Genomic DNA, 13,631 nt, shown 5'->3' on the forward strand with positions numbered 1-13,631 from the left:
AGCTTTCAGAAAAATAAATGCAATCAAAATGGCACTGAGTCAAACATGTCCCAACCCCAGGCCCATCAGCTATAGGTGCATGTAGCTGTGAATATTTGTTTAACCAGATTGCTGCAAACTTGCGGTCGGCGGGGCCATCCAGACAGGGCAATCAGGCCAAGTACAAACTGTATTTCCCTGGAAAATTATATAAAAGGCGGACCACTTGGACTCACGACCTTTGTTAATCACGTTAAATAATTGACGAGTTTGAAAAAGACGCGCGCGGAGTTGAAGGGGGAAAAAAAAAAATCATTAAAGCTCTTTAGGCTGGTAAACCTGACCTATAGTGACCCCTGGAGGATTTCAGCTGCATATGATGCCGTTGTTCTGAATGAGAACTCGTGACCGTTGTTGAATTCCTTATCGAACAGCTTCAAGGGTAAGACAATTCAGCTTGGAGGCTCAGATGAGACGGAAGAGGAGGGCAGATGCTCTGGTTCAGTGGAAACCTTGGTGAGTTTCTTTTATAAACATTTTGTGCGTTATGAGGGATTAGAGGAGCGAGGCGGAGGGTTTAATTTATTTTTTCATTATGAACTTTGTGGGGAAACTGGAAATGTTGAAAAATAAAGTCGAAAGGTTGAGGAGAGAAGCGGAAATGTCAAGAGTAAACGGCGCAGGCTGGCGCTCGTTCAAGCGTCACTGCCACTTCCAAGTCGGCGCAAATGATGTTTTCAGTGGTAAAGGGCACAACCATGGCGCATTGCTATTTCAGGACACCAGAAACCGTTTACGCCATAGACCAAGAAGAGGCTGGTCTGTGGTCGATGGCGTAACGGATGAGGTGTTATTTAAAGGGCACCTCGATCAGAGGAGTAAATGTGCGGCCTTGCAACGTGGTTCTATTGATACCCAACACCGGGAAACACGCCACCTCTTCACTGGCCTGATTACCTCCGTTTGCTTCGGTGCTTGCGCACCGTCAACTGGTGCACAAGTCGGTTCTTCTCCACAGACGGCAAACGCTCGCCTCTCCCGAGTCGAAATGCACCCGCCACTGGAAAAGCAACACGCCAAGTCCTGGTCCAACCTGGGCTTCAAATGAAGCGTTCTGATTGGTTTGATTGATGTCACGCCTGAAACACAACCACGAACAACTAGTGTAAGATGATGGCGTCTTCGCGCCGTGGTTTGCGCTCTGATTTTCGCGCCTTCTAAATATCAAAAAGAGGCAAAACAAACGCCCTAAGCGCCATTGGCCATATGTCTGACACCACAGATCGCGCAAATATGGCCCAAAATCTCAAGAAAGGGGTATAAATGTCAAGAATAAGGAGGAGGAAGGTTTATTTCCCACTGTCACAATTTCGAGGAATAAACTTGGCAAACCGAACTTGAGAATTGGCTTTAGAAACAGAAATTCTTCCTCTTTTATCTCACGAACTCAGTGCAGCTGCCAGGCGCTCTTCTGACGGTACTCCCCACACGGACAGGAGCTGGCTTTGTCCTCCGCATTCTTCTTGAAAAGCAAAATTATGAAGAGAAAAAAAACAACAACAACCTTCCTCTTCTGATTCACCTCGACTGTATTTTCAACATGTCCGCTTTTTTCGCAGAGTGAATGACGGGGGGGAAAATCAATCTTCCTCCTCTCATTTTTTTCCCCTCTTCCCTGACCCTCATGCTCCTCTTAATATTACATTCTAATAATGAGACAAAAAAACGGAAATGAATCCATAAATCCAGTTACACACTCCTTTCCCCGAAGAAAAAAGCTGAGATTCTCTAAATATTTACACCTTATGGCGTAAATCTGTCATTTAAAACAGCTTTATTGATGACATCATCAAGCAGGCTCAGGAAAGTTGAGAACACAAAGGTTGCCAGTAAGAAATTCAGTTAGTTTCCTAACAGCCCACTAGAGGGAGCTCTTCCTCTTCCCCATAAAGCAAAGAGCAACATCTCTACTGGTGATCTAGCAATCTACAAGAGAACTGCTGGCATAATAGTGAAAATATATCTTCATGGTCATAAAAGTGTGCAAGAAATTTTGTTTTTATGTCTCTTAAAGCCTACCTAGAATCCACGCACATGCTATGATGTAATCCTGTGTCCTATTACAGTTTTCTGTGTAAGAAATGTGGCCCAAACACAACCCCAACCACACAGGTGATCACAAACAGCACCCAGAAGATGATGGCCAGCAGCTGCACACAGAAAAGTGTCTTCCTGCTCTGCTGGATGACCTCCTCCTCCCCCGCCAGGCCCGGAGCCGTACCGTACGACCTCTCCGGGTGCATCTGCTGCACCTGCAGGCTGACAGTGGGCAGGATGAGGAAGCGGGTGTCCCTGCTGCCACCCTCCAGGGACAGCACCACCCTCTGGGTGACTGTGGACAAGCGAGCTGCCATGGTCATAGGCAGGTGGAAGGCCACGGGGGGCCACCTGGAGAGGATGCGGGAGTTACAGGGTAAGGAGAGGGCGTCCCCGTTTTCAAGGGGGGTGAGGTGGCGGCACAGCGGGCAGGGGATGGCTGGAGGGCTGTAGGGGTCTGGGGGCTCAGAGGGGCTTAGCTGGATCCTCTGTAGGCACTCGGTGCAGAAGACATGGAGGCACTCCAGCATGCGGGGGCACTTGTTGTACCGGTTGTACTCCTGGTAGCAGATGGGACACTCGGCATCCACCGGCTCCCCTGAGGTGGTGGTGGGGCAGGGTGCTACATCGGCTGGGTCCCTCTGCTGGGGAACTACATACTCTGCCATGGGGGAAGGGGAGGAGGTTTGGCTCGACACAACTTGATGGATTCTTTTCCAAAATGTAATCTGTACAAGGAAAGAAAAAAAAGAAGAGAGAGGATAATTGGCTACATCAAAAGCATGTGTGTCGTTTCCAACTGCTCCCCCCAGGAACGCTGCTGTGTTTTGTCTAAGTTTTATGAACGAATTCCACAGCTCATGAGTCATGCACCTCATCCACTTACTCACTCAGCAACCAGTGTCTAAGCATTTCCCTGAATGTGTGATCCATGCAGTCTGGCCCGCGTCTCTCTCTCTCTCCCTCTCTCTCTTTCCCTCTCTCGCTCTCTCTCACACACACAATGGCAGCATGTCCAGGGAGTCGGGAGGGAAATGAAAACAAATAAAGCAACAGAGGAGCTGTGAAAGGAAGTCAAAAGGCTACGCCAGGAATATTCTCTCTGTACGGACACGTGGGTGTTTTCTCAGCTTCATTTTGTTTTACATTTCAGGCATTTCTTAGTCCACCGATTTTTAACTGTGGCTGCTCAATTGTGAGAGATTATGTCGTTACATTATGTCCTCTGAAGAACTGACCAGAACTTTCTGTGGTCCTTTTTCTTTTTGTAACTTTTCAGCAAACCTTACAAAAAACAAACAACAACAACAAAAAAAACATCCAAAGAAATAAATTGTACAAAAAAAACCCCAAAATGATTTAAAGTTGTTTTGTTTCTTTTTGGGGTTGATTACTAATATTTTTGGCCTTTAAATCAATTCGTAAGACTAAAAACAATGGTTTACTGTACCGTCTTGAGTGTTTCTAGAAGGGAAACTCCCCCCATGATGTCATCAGGAAACGCTTGCACAACGTATGAGTGAGGTCACACCTCTTGACAGACGTGTGTGTTTTTTAATTAGAGAGGGTCTAACAGAAAATTTGCACTGTGGGCAATGTGGGATCATTTTTGGGAACTTTTGGAAAATTGCCTTAAAGGTGCGCAAGACAACTTTTATGGTCAAATATTCACCTTTTTTTTTTTCTATTAGTTTAGGAATCGGCCTTAGCAAGACCCCTAAAAATATCAATTCCATGATAAGAGACCCTGTGAATTTACTATTTTAAACGGGAAATGTTGTGAAATCAAGTTATTTTCTATGAGGGTGAACCATTTTCTCCCTTTTGTTCTTATGCACCGGTTCAACTGTTAGCGTAAGATTTCCTGTCTCAAATTACTCATTAACAGGAATTCATGCAGTGTCATGACAAGAATAATGTTTTTGGCACCTTTCTACAGGCAATCCATACACCAATACAGAAATAAAAGGTGAATATTTAATGATACAAAAGTTGGCTAATGCAGCTTTCAAGCCAGAACATCTCCATTTTGCTGCTTCTCTTTTATTAACGCTTTTAAATTTGTCTTCTCTTGTCAGTGAATGTCTTAAAGCGGCACGCTAAATTGTTCAGAGACTTAAGCCAAGAAATAAATGTTAAGAGTCACTCATTTCCTTTGATCTGATCTGTTTTTTTCTAGGCCCTCAAGTTGTATTTAATCTTTTTTTTTTTTTTTTTTTTCCCGCCTTCTAGCAGCGTAAAACCTAGATTTGTCCAACAAAGCATGATATTTGCTCTCTGGCCCCTGTCACCTGGGACAACAGCGGGGCAACCGAATGTCACTCATGAGGGGATTGTTGCCTAGCAGATGGGGCCTCCTCTGTATCAGTCCCTGGCAACAGATCCCCTCAATCATTTATCTTATTCATATTTAACCACAAAGTCACGTGATCGAAAGCTAAAAAAAAAAAGAAAAGAAAAAGAATTTAAACAGAATTCACACCAACAAAAAAACAGAGTTGATTGAGCCCCAAAATTGGTAAATTAGCAGTGAAACATCGGCAGTGAGAGGATCCAGGGAATAAATGTGCTTTCTCTTTCTTTTCAGTTTTAATCTAAAAAAAAACAACAAGAAGAAGTCAAAACGAAAGAAAAAAAAAGCAGATTTACACACTGAAAAGCGGACTTACCCCTTAAGTCAGAGCAAACCTCCGACCCCGGGGCTTCCCCTCACACACATCCTCTTTAAGTTTCTAGCGTCTTCTTTCATTCTCCGCGAGTATCAGCAATCCAACTTTCTATCTGAACATTCTGTACGTGTCTGAGCTGGTTTACAGGCAACCTCTCGCTTTTCGCTCCGTCTCACCTGATTGTACTGGTCCTCGTCGCTCTGTCAAAACCCCCATGAGGCATCTCTGTGGTTTGCCCGGTGGTAATTAAACCCTCGGTGACGTGATTGTAACCAGGACACACAAAGCTGAAAATGACAGGATTGCTTGTGCATAATCAGCATGAAGGAGTTTTGAAATAAAATGTGTATTTCTCCCGTGATTACTATCAAAACTGTGCATTTAAGAGGTTTCATACGCATACAATCGAATACTTTTCAGTGTTAGTGGCCCAAGTAAATAAGTGGCAGAGTCAAAACAGCGTACGTGTTCAGGGAACTTGGGCCAACGTTCACCTCGAGTGCACATCAGTGAAATACTGACAGATGAATAAAGTCACATCCTATTGTGGAACATTTAACAGAGTGAGCAGCTGGTCTCTCTCTGTGCACGTTTGCTTCTATTTTCCAGTGAAACAGACTAGAAAAAGTACTTTGGCAAATAGGCGGAAAACATCTTTCTGTCTGAGAGAAGAAAAAGAAGGCACACTCAAGATATGTCCTTTACATCCTTTTCTGCTGCACTTATAAATGCATAACTTTAACTGTAATCCACATAAATCGGTGAAAGTGCTCCTATCCTAAAAGGGGCCAAATTGTATCTTTTTCAAGTTTGATATTTTAACTGTAGGGGTGTTTTTACCCACGTTAGGATCTATTTAAAGGTCAAAAAGCTTCTAAGTTACAGCTCCGAAAGCCTCCTCTGTTGTGACTGGCCAGTCGCTTTGAGGGTGTTGGAAACATCAGGCCTTTCCTCATAACTAGAGTTCATATTGCGCTTGATTAGTTTCAAAGTGGCGGCACGGTGGTGCAGTGGTCAGCACTGTCGCCTCACAGCAAGAAGGTTCCGGATTCGAATCCCGGCACAGGATCTTTCTGTGTGGAGTCTGCATGTTCTCCCTGTTCCTGTGTGGGTTCTCTCTGGTACTCCAGCTTCCTCCCACAGTCCAAAGACATCAAGAGGGGACGAGGCTGATTGATACTCTAAATTGACTGTAGGTGTGAATGTGAGTGTGAATGGTTGTCTGTCTCTATGTGTTGGTCCTGTGATGGACTGGTGACCTGTCCAGGGTGAACCCTGCCTCTCACCTGAAGGCTGCTGGGATGGAATCCACCCCCGTGACCCATACCAGGAATAAGCAGAAGAAAATGGATGGATGGATGGATGGATGGATGGATGGATGGAACCAAAGTAGGAGCACATAAAATCAGGCGTGATTTCTGATCTGTGTGCACGAATGCTGTGACAAGTGCGCGCTGGACTCTCCGTCTATGCCAGAGAATCAACAGAAACGTCTTCAATGCCCTGAAACGCAACTAAATCATAAATATCAAAAATCAAACACGATCCATGAAGTTTAAGAATGCCATGAACCCACAGCTAAATTGGGTAACTGTTGCATGTAGAGCAGCCGACCAGTGGGTCTTCAGTTTTTGCCCTTACGAATCAGAAATGCGCCCCTGGGAGTTTCATTTTCCTCGCGCGGACACTGATCTGTTGGTTCGTATCACGTGCGTGCGCCTGGTTGGTCGTTTGACATTTGACACTAATTGGATCTATGTCGCCCATTGAGCAAGTTTGAAAGCAAAATACCTTCATTGGTGCATGCATAAAAAAGATGATGCATTAAGGGGTATCGAATCTGAACATCTCGTTTAGTCGCCAGACTACAGTGCAGGCCAGCCCACATCTAATGCCTTTGAACAGATTCTGAATACAAATACAGAATCTGTAGGTGAGGAAGTTTCCGGTGTCCATTTGAAGAACTTTGACCGATCACGTTTGCCTCGGTTGCGTCCATGTGAAAAGTCGTGGTGGCGCACAAATGAGACGGAAGACATTGGCTGAAACGCAAGGTCAGAAAAAAGGCTGTTGTCTGACGATCTGACAAAGCTGTTGCAGCGGTTTTAAACTGCTACCTGAGCGTAAAACAGCTACTTTTGAAACAATCCGCTAGTATTCGTCGTCTTTCAGCTCCATGCAAATGTTTCAAGTTGCTCTGACGGACTGTAAACAATAAGAGACGGACGGGAAGTCTTGGACCGGATATCCGCTGAAAAAAAAACAATATCCTGTTGCTAAAGGGTCAAGTCTCGTAAAGTGAAGTCATTTTCTTCACTTTCTGGAAAGTTTTCTTTTACGGTCATTCAACTTGAAAGTCACTTCAGCGTAAGAGAACAAATCTCAAAAAAACGAAAACAAACAAAAAAAACTTACTGTAAGTACAAACCCCGGAAGCAATAAGCAGGACCGTCTGTAAAAAAAAAAAAAAAAAGAAACAAAAGGAAAATAAACACATGCACAGACAAACAAAACACAGAGATGGTCTGACTGTTGGCCTGGATTTCTGCTATCAACATGGACCCTCAAATATCAGTATAGTGAAGAATACAGTAGCTAAACTCCATATAAAGGTTACGTTATTGTACATAACTTTTTAAATGAATAAAAGTCAACATTTATCCTGTACAACAAAAGTGGGATTACATGAAGGAATGACAGAGCAATTGTGATGTTTTTGTCCCACTGGGAGAGGAAGTAAGGGAGGGTTATGGGTGTGTACTTGTATGTTACCACGGTTAGAACGATCACACGAACAAAAACAGAACAAATCAGACTTTTTGGTGCATGTACACGTACAGAGAGATATCAGCGTATAAAAAGTTCGGTTTTTGTGCGTTTCCCATCCCATGTTAAGGCCCGCTTATTGTGTGTGCATATAAATAATCAAAACATAGGATGTTACTTTGTTGTTAATATATGAACTGACTACACTGAGCTGAAGTCAACAACTACATTTATTTAGAACTTATATTTCTGTATCATTCTGTATCATTTTTGGCTCAATTATTATCACTACACAAGAATGACACGTTTGGACAATAGGGAATGAAAAAAGAAATCCATGATAATAATGATAAACTTCAGTAAAACACTTATTCAATTCACCAAATGATTGAACAGCTGGCTAGCTAGCAGTAAGCTAGCTGCAGGTTAGCTAACAGCAAGCTAGCTGCAGCGAGGTTAGCTAGTGTCCTCAAAAAGCCAGCACGACCGACTTCCTACATCGGCGTCACGTGACCCAAGGAGCGTAACTTGATTGGCTGGATTTTGGTTGATTAGCTCTCGCATCGATTGCTTTTGTTTCAGTTCCAGAAAGTTGATTCTGAATTCATTACCTCGTATTTTGACATCTGAAATTCATCCGATCGAATTTGACCATTCGAATATATGTCGTTTATAGTTTTTTCCCCCTAATATTAAGTCGTTGAGTCCGAATTTTTTGAACTTTGGAAAATACAACTGAAAATGAAAAGTTGGAAATTTGAAGTTTAATTTAGAGGCAAAATAGACAAACTTCAGATGAAGTTGAAGTGAATCTTAAGATTGATTCAAACAATATTTGTTCATATACCTTTACGTGACTAAAAGTTGATATTTGTCCTGTACAACAATAGTTGGGTTGTTTGGATGATTGACAGCAAATTAAGTGTTTTTTGTGCCACCAGAACAGGAGAGGGAGGTGTGTGCGCGAACTAATTTGAGTCTCATACCATCTAAGTGGTGACATTCAGGGGACGTGAGGACGAGTGTGTGAGAGTGAGTGTGTGTCATTGTTGCATCATGTGTACTGCAAACTTGACTCATGTGTCTGGCCGGGCTCCAGTCGCTCTCCACTCCCACTCACCGCGCCATAAGAGCGGCCAGCTCATCCTCCGACTCCCATTCAAACCTCCGCCTGAACCAGCGACACATCGGATCTCAGGATGGACTCAGATCTCGAGTGCGGGATTTGTTACCAGACCTATAACGCGGGTCTCCGGTGTCCCCGGGAGCTCCACTGCAAACACAGCTTCTGCGAGAGCTGCCTCCTGGCCATCTCACGACCCCGAGGACCAGCCGAAGATCGCCTGGGAGCGGACATCGTCTGCCCGCTTTGCCGACATATCACCTCTACCTCCGGGGAGATGAAGGGGACCGGACTGAGGGTGGCCGAGGAACTCCTGGAGCTGCTGCTGGTCTCTGGGGTCCTCGAGAACGACGAAGACCAACTGGATGAAGAGGCGTCGTCTGCCGAGACTGACGCCGAGGGGAGGGACTCTTCCGCGGTGTCGAGAGGTGGAAGGCTCCGGCGGTGCTGGAGGACAGTTTGGCGGGCGATAAGCAGGATGGGAACGCTACAGTGGAACGAGCAAGGTAAATATTTACCAAAAGGTTTGTTTTAGGAAAAAACAACACCATTAAAGTTTTGGTATAAATAGGAAAAAGTAGTCATGTAGCCAGAGAAGAGTTAACCAGGCGGAGGTAGCTGGACAGGTAACTACAGGTGTGCTTGGGGGCGTGGCTTCGCGCCGAGTTTCACCTGAAACTGTCAAATCAATTATTAAGAGCTATTTTGGCTGTTCTTGGGCACTATTCTTAATGTCTCCTTTTTATTCCACATTTTAAATATTCCTTTTTTTATTAAACAGCTGTTTTTCAGATGTCAAAAAATATTTTATTAGAAAAATATTCTTTAATTTATTTTTTTATAAACACAGTATTAAAGAAGTATTTTAAACCTCAAAAATGTCTATCACAGTTGTTAAAAGTACACATACCAAGATAAAGTGACAAAGTATAATATGTTGTAGTTGTTTTTTTGGTGATTTTGGGGGTCCTAACATGTCCTCTTTTCTTCCTTCAACAGAGTGTGTGACCAAAGAGGACATGAAGAACCTGGCCATGATGTCCTCCTACATGTTTTGAGGAGTCTTCTCTTCCTAAATCTCCTGAATTTTGTGACACTGTATTTACTTCCTTCACAACGGGGACCAACTGTAATGACACTTGGCTGTTTCAGATGAACTAAGAACTATTTTTGCCTCTGATGCACTTTCACGGTATTTATTTGCTCCATAAAAATCTATCTAAATATTTAATATATTTGTTGCATATTTGAGGACAATAAATTTCTATTTATTATGTTTTGTTTCCGTCTTTTTTATTCTGCACTTCTGATGAGTCAGTGCGTGCCGCTATTTGTGCTAAAATACATTTAAAACAACAAATTGCACCAAACCTTAGTAAAAGACATTCAATCTGTTTTTAAGTCAAATTTAGAAATTGATTAAAAAAAAACTCCAATTGGTGAAAAAAAAAGGGGATTCTTCTTTAAACAGGCAGACTTCCAGGAAGTAGGTCACCTGAGGCCAGGTGAACGGCATTGCCTCACAATCAGGGAGTCTCCTCTCCCATGTGGCTCATTGGTTTGAAAAAAACCCACATGGATTGACATCATAACCGCACCCAGCAAGGAGGAAGCTGCCAGTCATGACACGCGTGGCTTTTTCTCTCTGCTCAAGGTAAAAATATCGTTTTTGTTTTTTTTTTTTTTGCATCTGCGATCACAAAATAGATCATTTGAGGTTTCCTGTGACTTTCTTTCTTTCTTTTCCTCTTTGCTTCAATGTGCTGCAGATGCCTGCTCGTCTCTGCGCTGGCGTGTGCAGCTGTCGCGGCATCAATCATGAGTTCAGACACAGCGAGAGGTGAGGCCCCAACACACCAGTATCTGCAGTGTCAGTGCTGGTATCAACGGCTGTGCCATGTGTTGACTTACTGGAGTTACACGAGGGGTTGGCACAGCTTCTGTCAGACTGCAGCTGCTCTGACAACAACAGAAAGTGTTCTTTGGCTTGTCTTTATCAGACGAGATGAAGATTAACGGCCGAATAAAAGGTAGAGGGACTGGACAGCAGTTGTTCAGATTACATCGAATAAAATCCAATCGTAAGGAGAATGTCAACTAGTATCGTTGGAACAGAAATCAGTGTGCAGGTGGAAGAAGTACACGGTTCTGAAGTTAAAAAGTAGAATAAAGTCTCTAAAACAAGTTTAGTTGAGTTTACTTGGTAAGCGTTTACCTGATGTGTACAAAGTCCCTCAAAATATTAAAACTCAGGTATAGAAAACTCAATATTGTACTCCAGTAAAACTACTTGTTGAATGTCAATGAGAGCCGATTTACTGTCATTTCTATTTATTCATCTTTTACATGTACCTACACTTGTCTGTGTAAATTTGTAATTTACTACTATAAAGTTTTTTTTGTAAGGTTATATGTCAAGGAATGTTCTTCTTGTCATAAAATGAAAATTAAGACACTATTACGATTTTTAATTTTCAAATGGCTGCCCTATTTGCTGGTGCAAATTTGATTCCGATTATTTCTTATTCTCTCCACTTTTAGCCACTCCGATCATATTCCAAGTGGAAAATGGAGTTCAGAGATCCCCGTATACCCCGTACAGCCAGTATCGTTCTCTCTCTCCTGGTCTGCTGGTGACAAAAACTGGACTCCAGACTCAAACTGCAACTGTGACAAGTGAGGAAGTTTCTAATAGAGGAACTTGGTCGATCATTAACCGCCCATCCAACCATCAACCGTTTCCGGAGGATAGTTTCGGTTATAAAAACATCGCATATGGGAAGGCTGGAGATTACGGACGTCATGGCATAGGTGACGCAAGGCCAGAAAACCGCTTTGATATCCCTCAGCAAAGAGGGCAAACTGGAGACTCCATAATCATCCAAAAGTCGTCTCGTATGAAATCTGCTGGCCCTTTACACCAGAACTCGAGTCCTCCACAAGTCTGGGTCCATAAAGATGCTCAGAAGAACAAAGATCTTTACAGAGGTGACTCTCCCAGGATGGCTGGAAGTACAGGAAACCATCAATCTGGACAACAAAAAACTGTTTGGAAATCCTACAAACCTTCATTTTTTTCATCCCAAACTGGTGGATATCCCAGTAGTTCACTGCCAACTGCAAGAGGGCAATATGGTGACTATAAAGGGAAAAATCAGCTCACTAGAGCAGATGTGCATAGGACATCTAACGGGATTCAGTCAAGCAAGTTTCTCTTTGCAAGTCAAAGCTTCCCTGAGGCACCATCAATCAGCAAAGGCTTAGACACTCCTGCTATTAAACGCGATCCTCGCCCAGAAAAACTGACATCATCCGTCACAGATTTCTCACAGGGTTTGTACTCTGTGAGAAAGAATGAACCAAAAGAAGTTCTCTCGAAGAACTCCCAGGCCTCTTTCGTTGGACGCGAGACGGGTAGAACAGTCAGTGGTGATGGACTAGAAACCTCAAAAGGATTGACACCAGTTACGCGTAGAGTTTCTTCAAATTTGAACCACTTAAGGGACAAACAAGATCCCATGAAGGCAAAGCAAATCCTGTCTGATAATAATGCCATTCCGCTGCATTATAAAGCCCAAAATAGCGGTCAACCACAAGGTCTTATGAAACATCAACCTTTCTCTGGCATTAACACCCCCGCTCCTCTTCAACTGTCCTCAAATGTTGCCTCAGGGAAAAGCACACGCATGCAAAGTTCAGTCAAGAGAAACGGTGAGAAATCTGCAGCTTCACATTCCATGAAAAGCATCTATGGCTTCAAAGGTTTTCAAAATTCTTGGTGGCCAACTGTGAAGGAAAATAAAGAGGTAAGGATTCCCTCCAATCGCGTCTCTAATAGAAAAACCAACTTTCAACCAAAGGGCTCTGATAAAAGTGAGGATTATGCACTTAAAATTGTAAATACACACCCTTCTTCACTGCGGAAATACAGCTTCACCCAGAGAACTTTGAGTAAAAGTGGTATTTCTAAGCCTAAAAACCCATTAAAGTCTCCTGGAAGAGTCGAAACCACGACCCAGTCTACATTTCAGGAAGTCTGGCCTTTGATTGAGAGTGATTCTACCCTACACCAAAGACCAGATCACAAACAATTGATGAGCTACAGAGGGATGTGTGGTATGGAGGGATTTGGCACTACCGCATCCGGTCAGGTAGAGGGAGCCAGAACTGTAGTTAGAGGAACAGACAAGCCTACAAGCAGTCTTGAAGGGTTGATTCAGAAATGGCCCGATCAAACAGTTGAGAGTACACCTCAGCTCAACGAACCGTCCCTAAAGAAAGGACACGTGCCTGACAAAAAGCAAATGTATAATCTTATGGGATTTCAGTCGGTGCAAAAACTGGGAAATTTGCATGACAAGACTAAGTGGAAGCATGAAGCGAAGCAAATGTTTCCCTCGGCATATCTCAGATCAGCCCTCACAGTCAAAGGGGAGTTCGAACCAAACTCGGTGGCCAAACTGTCCACCAGCAACATGGCGAGAGGAAGACGCGTGAACAGGAAATATAGCAAAAACCTCAACGAATCTGCTCCTCTGACTAATTCCACTACAAACCTAGCTATAGTTAGACTGCAAAAGGGACCGGCCAAGCTCAAAACCATCATATACGCTGACATTCTCGGAGGCGCTTCATTCAGCGGTGTTGCAGCAACGACCCAGAGGCCTGTCACTGATAAACCAAACACTACAGCTGCATCCAGACCTGCAGGAACTACTGACCAATTCTGGATGGTGCAGCAATCAGAGGGAGAGAAAGATCACGGTGTGCAGACTCGCAAAAACGTAAGCTTCCCAGCACCTGCAGAAAATGACGAACCCAGCACCGAGTTAAGAGAAAACGAAACATCCCATTTATTCGACGACAACGAGGGAAGTGGAAGTGGGAGTTTGGATCCGACTGTTGTTTTGTCAGCTGATACAAGAGAAAGGGAGGAACTTGGTGAAGATTTGTTAGAATCAGATTACCTTCGAATTTCTACTGGGAATGTCTCTTTC

General features: G+C 43.5%; 2 protein-coding genes and 1 long non-coding RNA gene across 7 annotated transcripts; 2 read left to right on the forward strand and 1 right to left on the reverse strand.

Annotated features, from left to right (window-relative positions):
- Positions 1-1,657: 1,657 nt before the first annotated feature.
- On the reverse strand, positions 1,658-9,570 carry LOC147238549 (uncharacterized). Of its 5 annotated transcripts, XM_086197647.1 has the most exons (5): positions 8,632-9,570; positions 7,161-7,197; positions 6,032-6,212; positions 4,922-5,032; positions 1,658-2,804 (listed from the first exon to the last, which is right to left on the reverse strand). In XM_086197647.1, the coding sequence occupies exon 5, from the start codon at positions 2,742-2,744 to the stop codon at positions 2,100-2,102; it is 645 nt and encodes a 214-aa protein (XP_086053773.1). In that variant the 5' UTR covers positions 2,745-2,804; positions 4,922-5,032; positions 6,032-6,212; positions 7,161-7,197; positions 8,632-9,570; the 3' UTR covers positions 1,658-2,099. The 5 variants fall into 5 exon arrangements, with proteins under 5 accessions (XP_086053773.1, XP_086053774.1, XP_086053771.1 ...); XM_086197648.1 differs by lacking the exon at positions 6,032-6,212; XM_086197645.1 differs by having other exon boundaries at positions 6,032-7,197.
- Positions 8,123-9,908, forward strand: LOC147238550 (uncharacterized). The gene is made up of 2 exons (XM_086197650.1): positions 8,123-9,140; positions 9,634-9,908. The coding sequence occupies exons 1-2, from the start codon at positions 8,711-8,713 to the stop codon at positions 9,690-9,692; spliced, it is 489 nt and encodes a 162-aa protein (XP_086053776.1). The 5' UTR covers positions 8,123-8,710; the 3' UTR covers positions 9,693-9,908.
- A 221-nt stretch (positions 9,909-10,129) lies between these two features.
- LOC147238551 (uncharacterized) lies at positions 10,130-13,268 on the forward strand. The gene is made up of 3 exons (XR_015111836.1): positions 10,130-10,288; positions 10,404-10,474; positions 11,176-13,268. It is a non-coding gene; the product is annotated as an uncharacterized LOC147238551 (long non-coding RNA).
- Positions 13,269-13,631: the final 363 nt, after the last annotated feature.

This window comes from Aulostomus chinensis, chromosome 24 (assembly GCF_037954235.1).
Source record: "Aulostomus chinensis isolate RoL2024-O1b breed Wild chromosome 24, RoL_Achi_v1.0, whole genome shotgun sequence".
Lineage (NCBI taxonomy): Eukaryota > Metazoa > Chordata > Actinopteri > Syngnathiformes > Aulostomidae > Aulostomus > Aulostomus chinensis.

Bases quoted from the DNA above. Each gene is read 5' to 3' on its own strand.
- LOC147238549 (XM_086197649.1), bottom strand. From the start codon at position 2,744: ATGGCAGAGTATGTAGTTCCCCAGCAGAGGGACCCAGCCGATGTAGCA.
- LOC147238550 (XM_086197650.1), top strand. From the start codon at position 8,711: ATGGACTCAGATCTCGAGTGCGGGATTTGTTACCAGACCTATAACGCG. The intron at 9,141-9,633 runs GTAAATATTTAC...TTCCTTCAACAG, and splicing joins GCTACAGTGGAACGAGCAAG to AGTGTGTGACCAAAGAGGAC.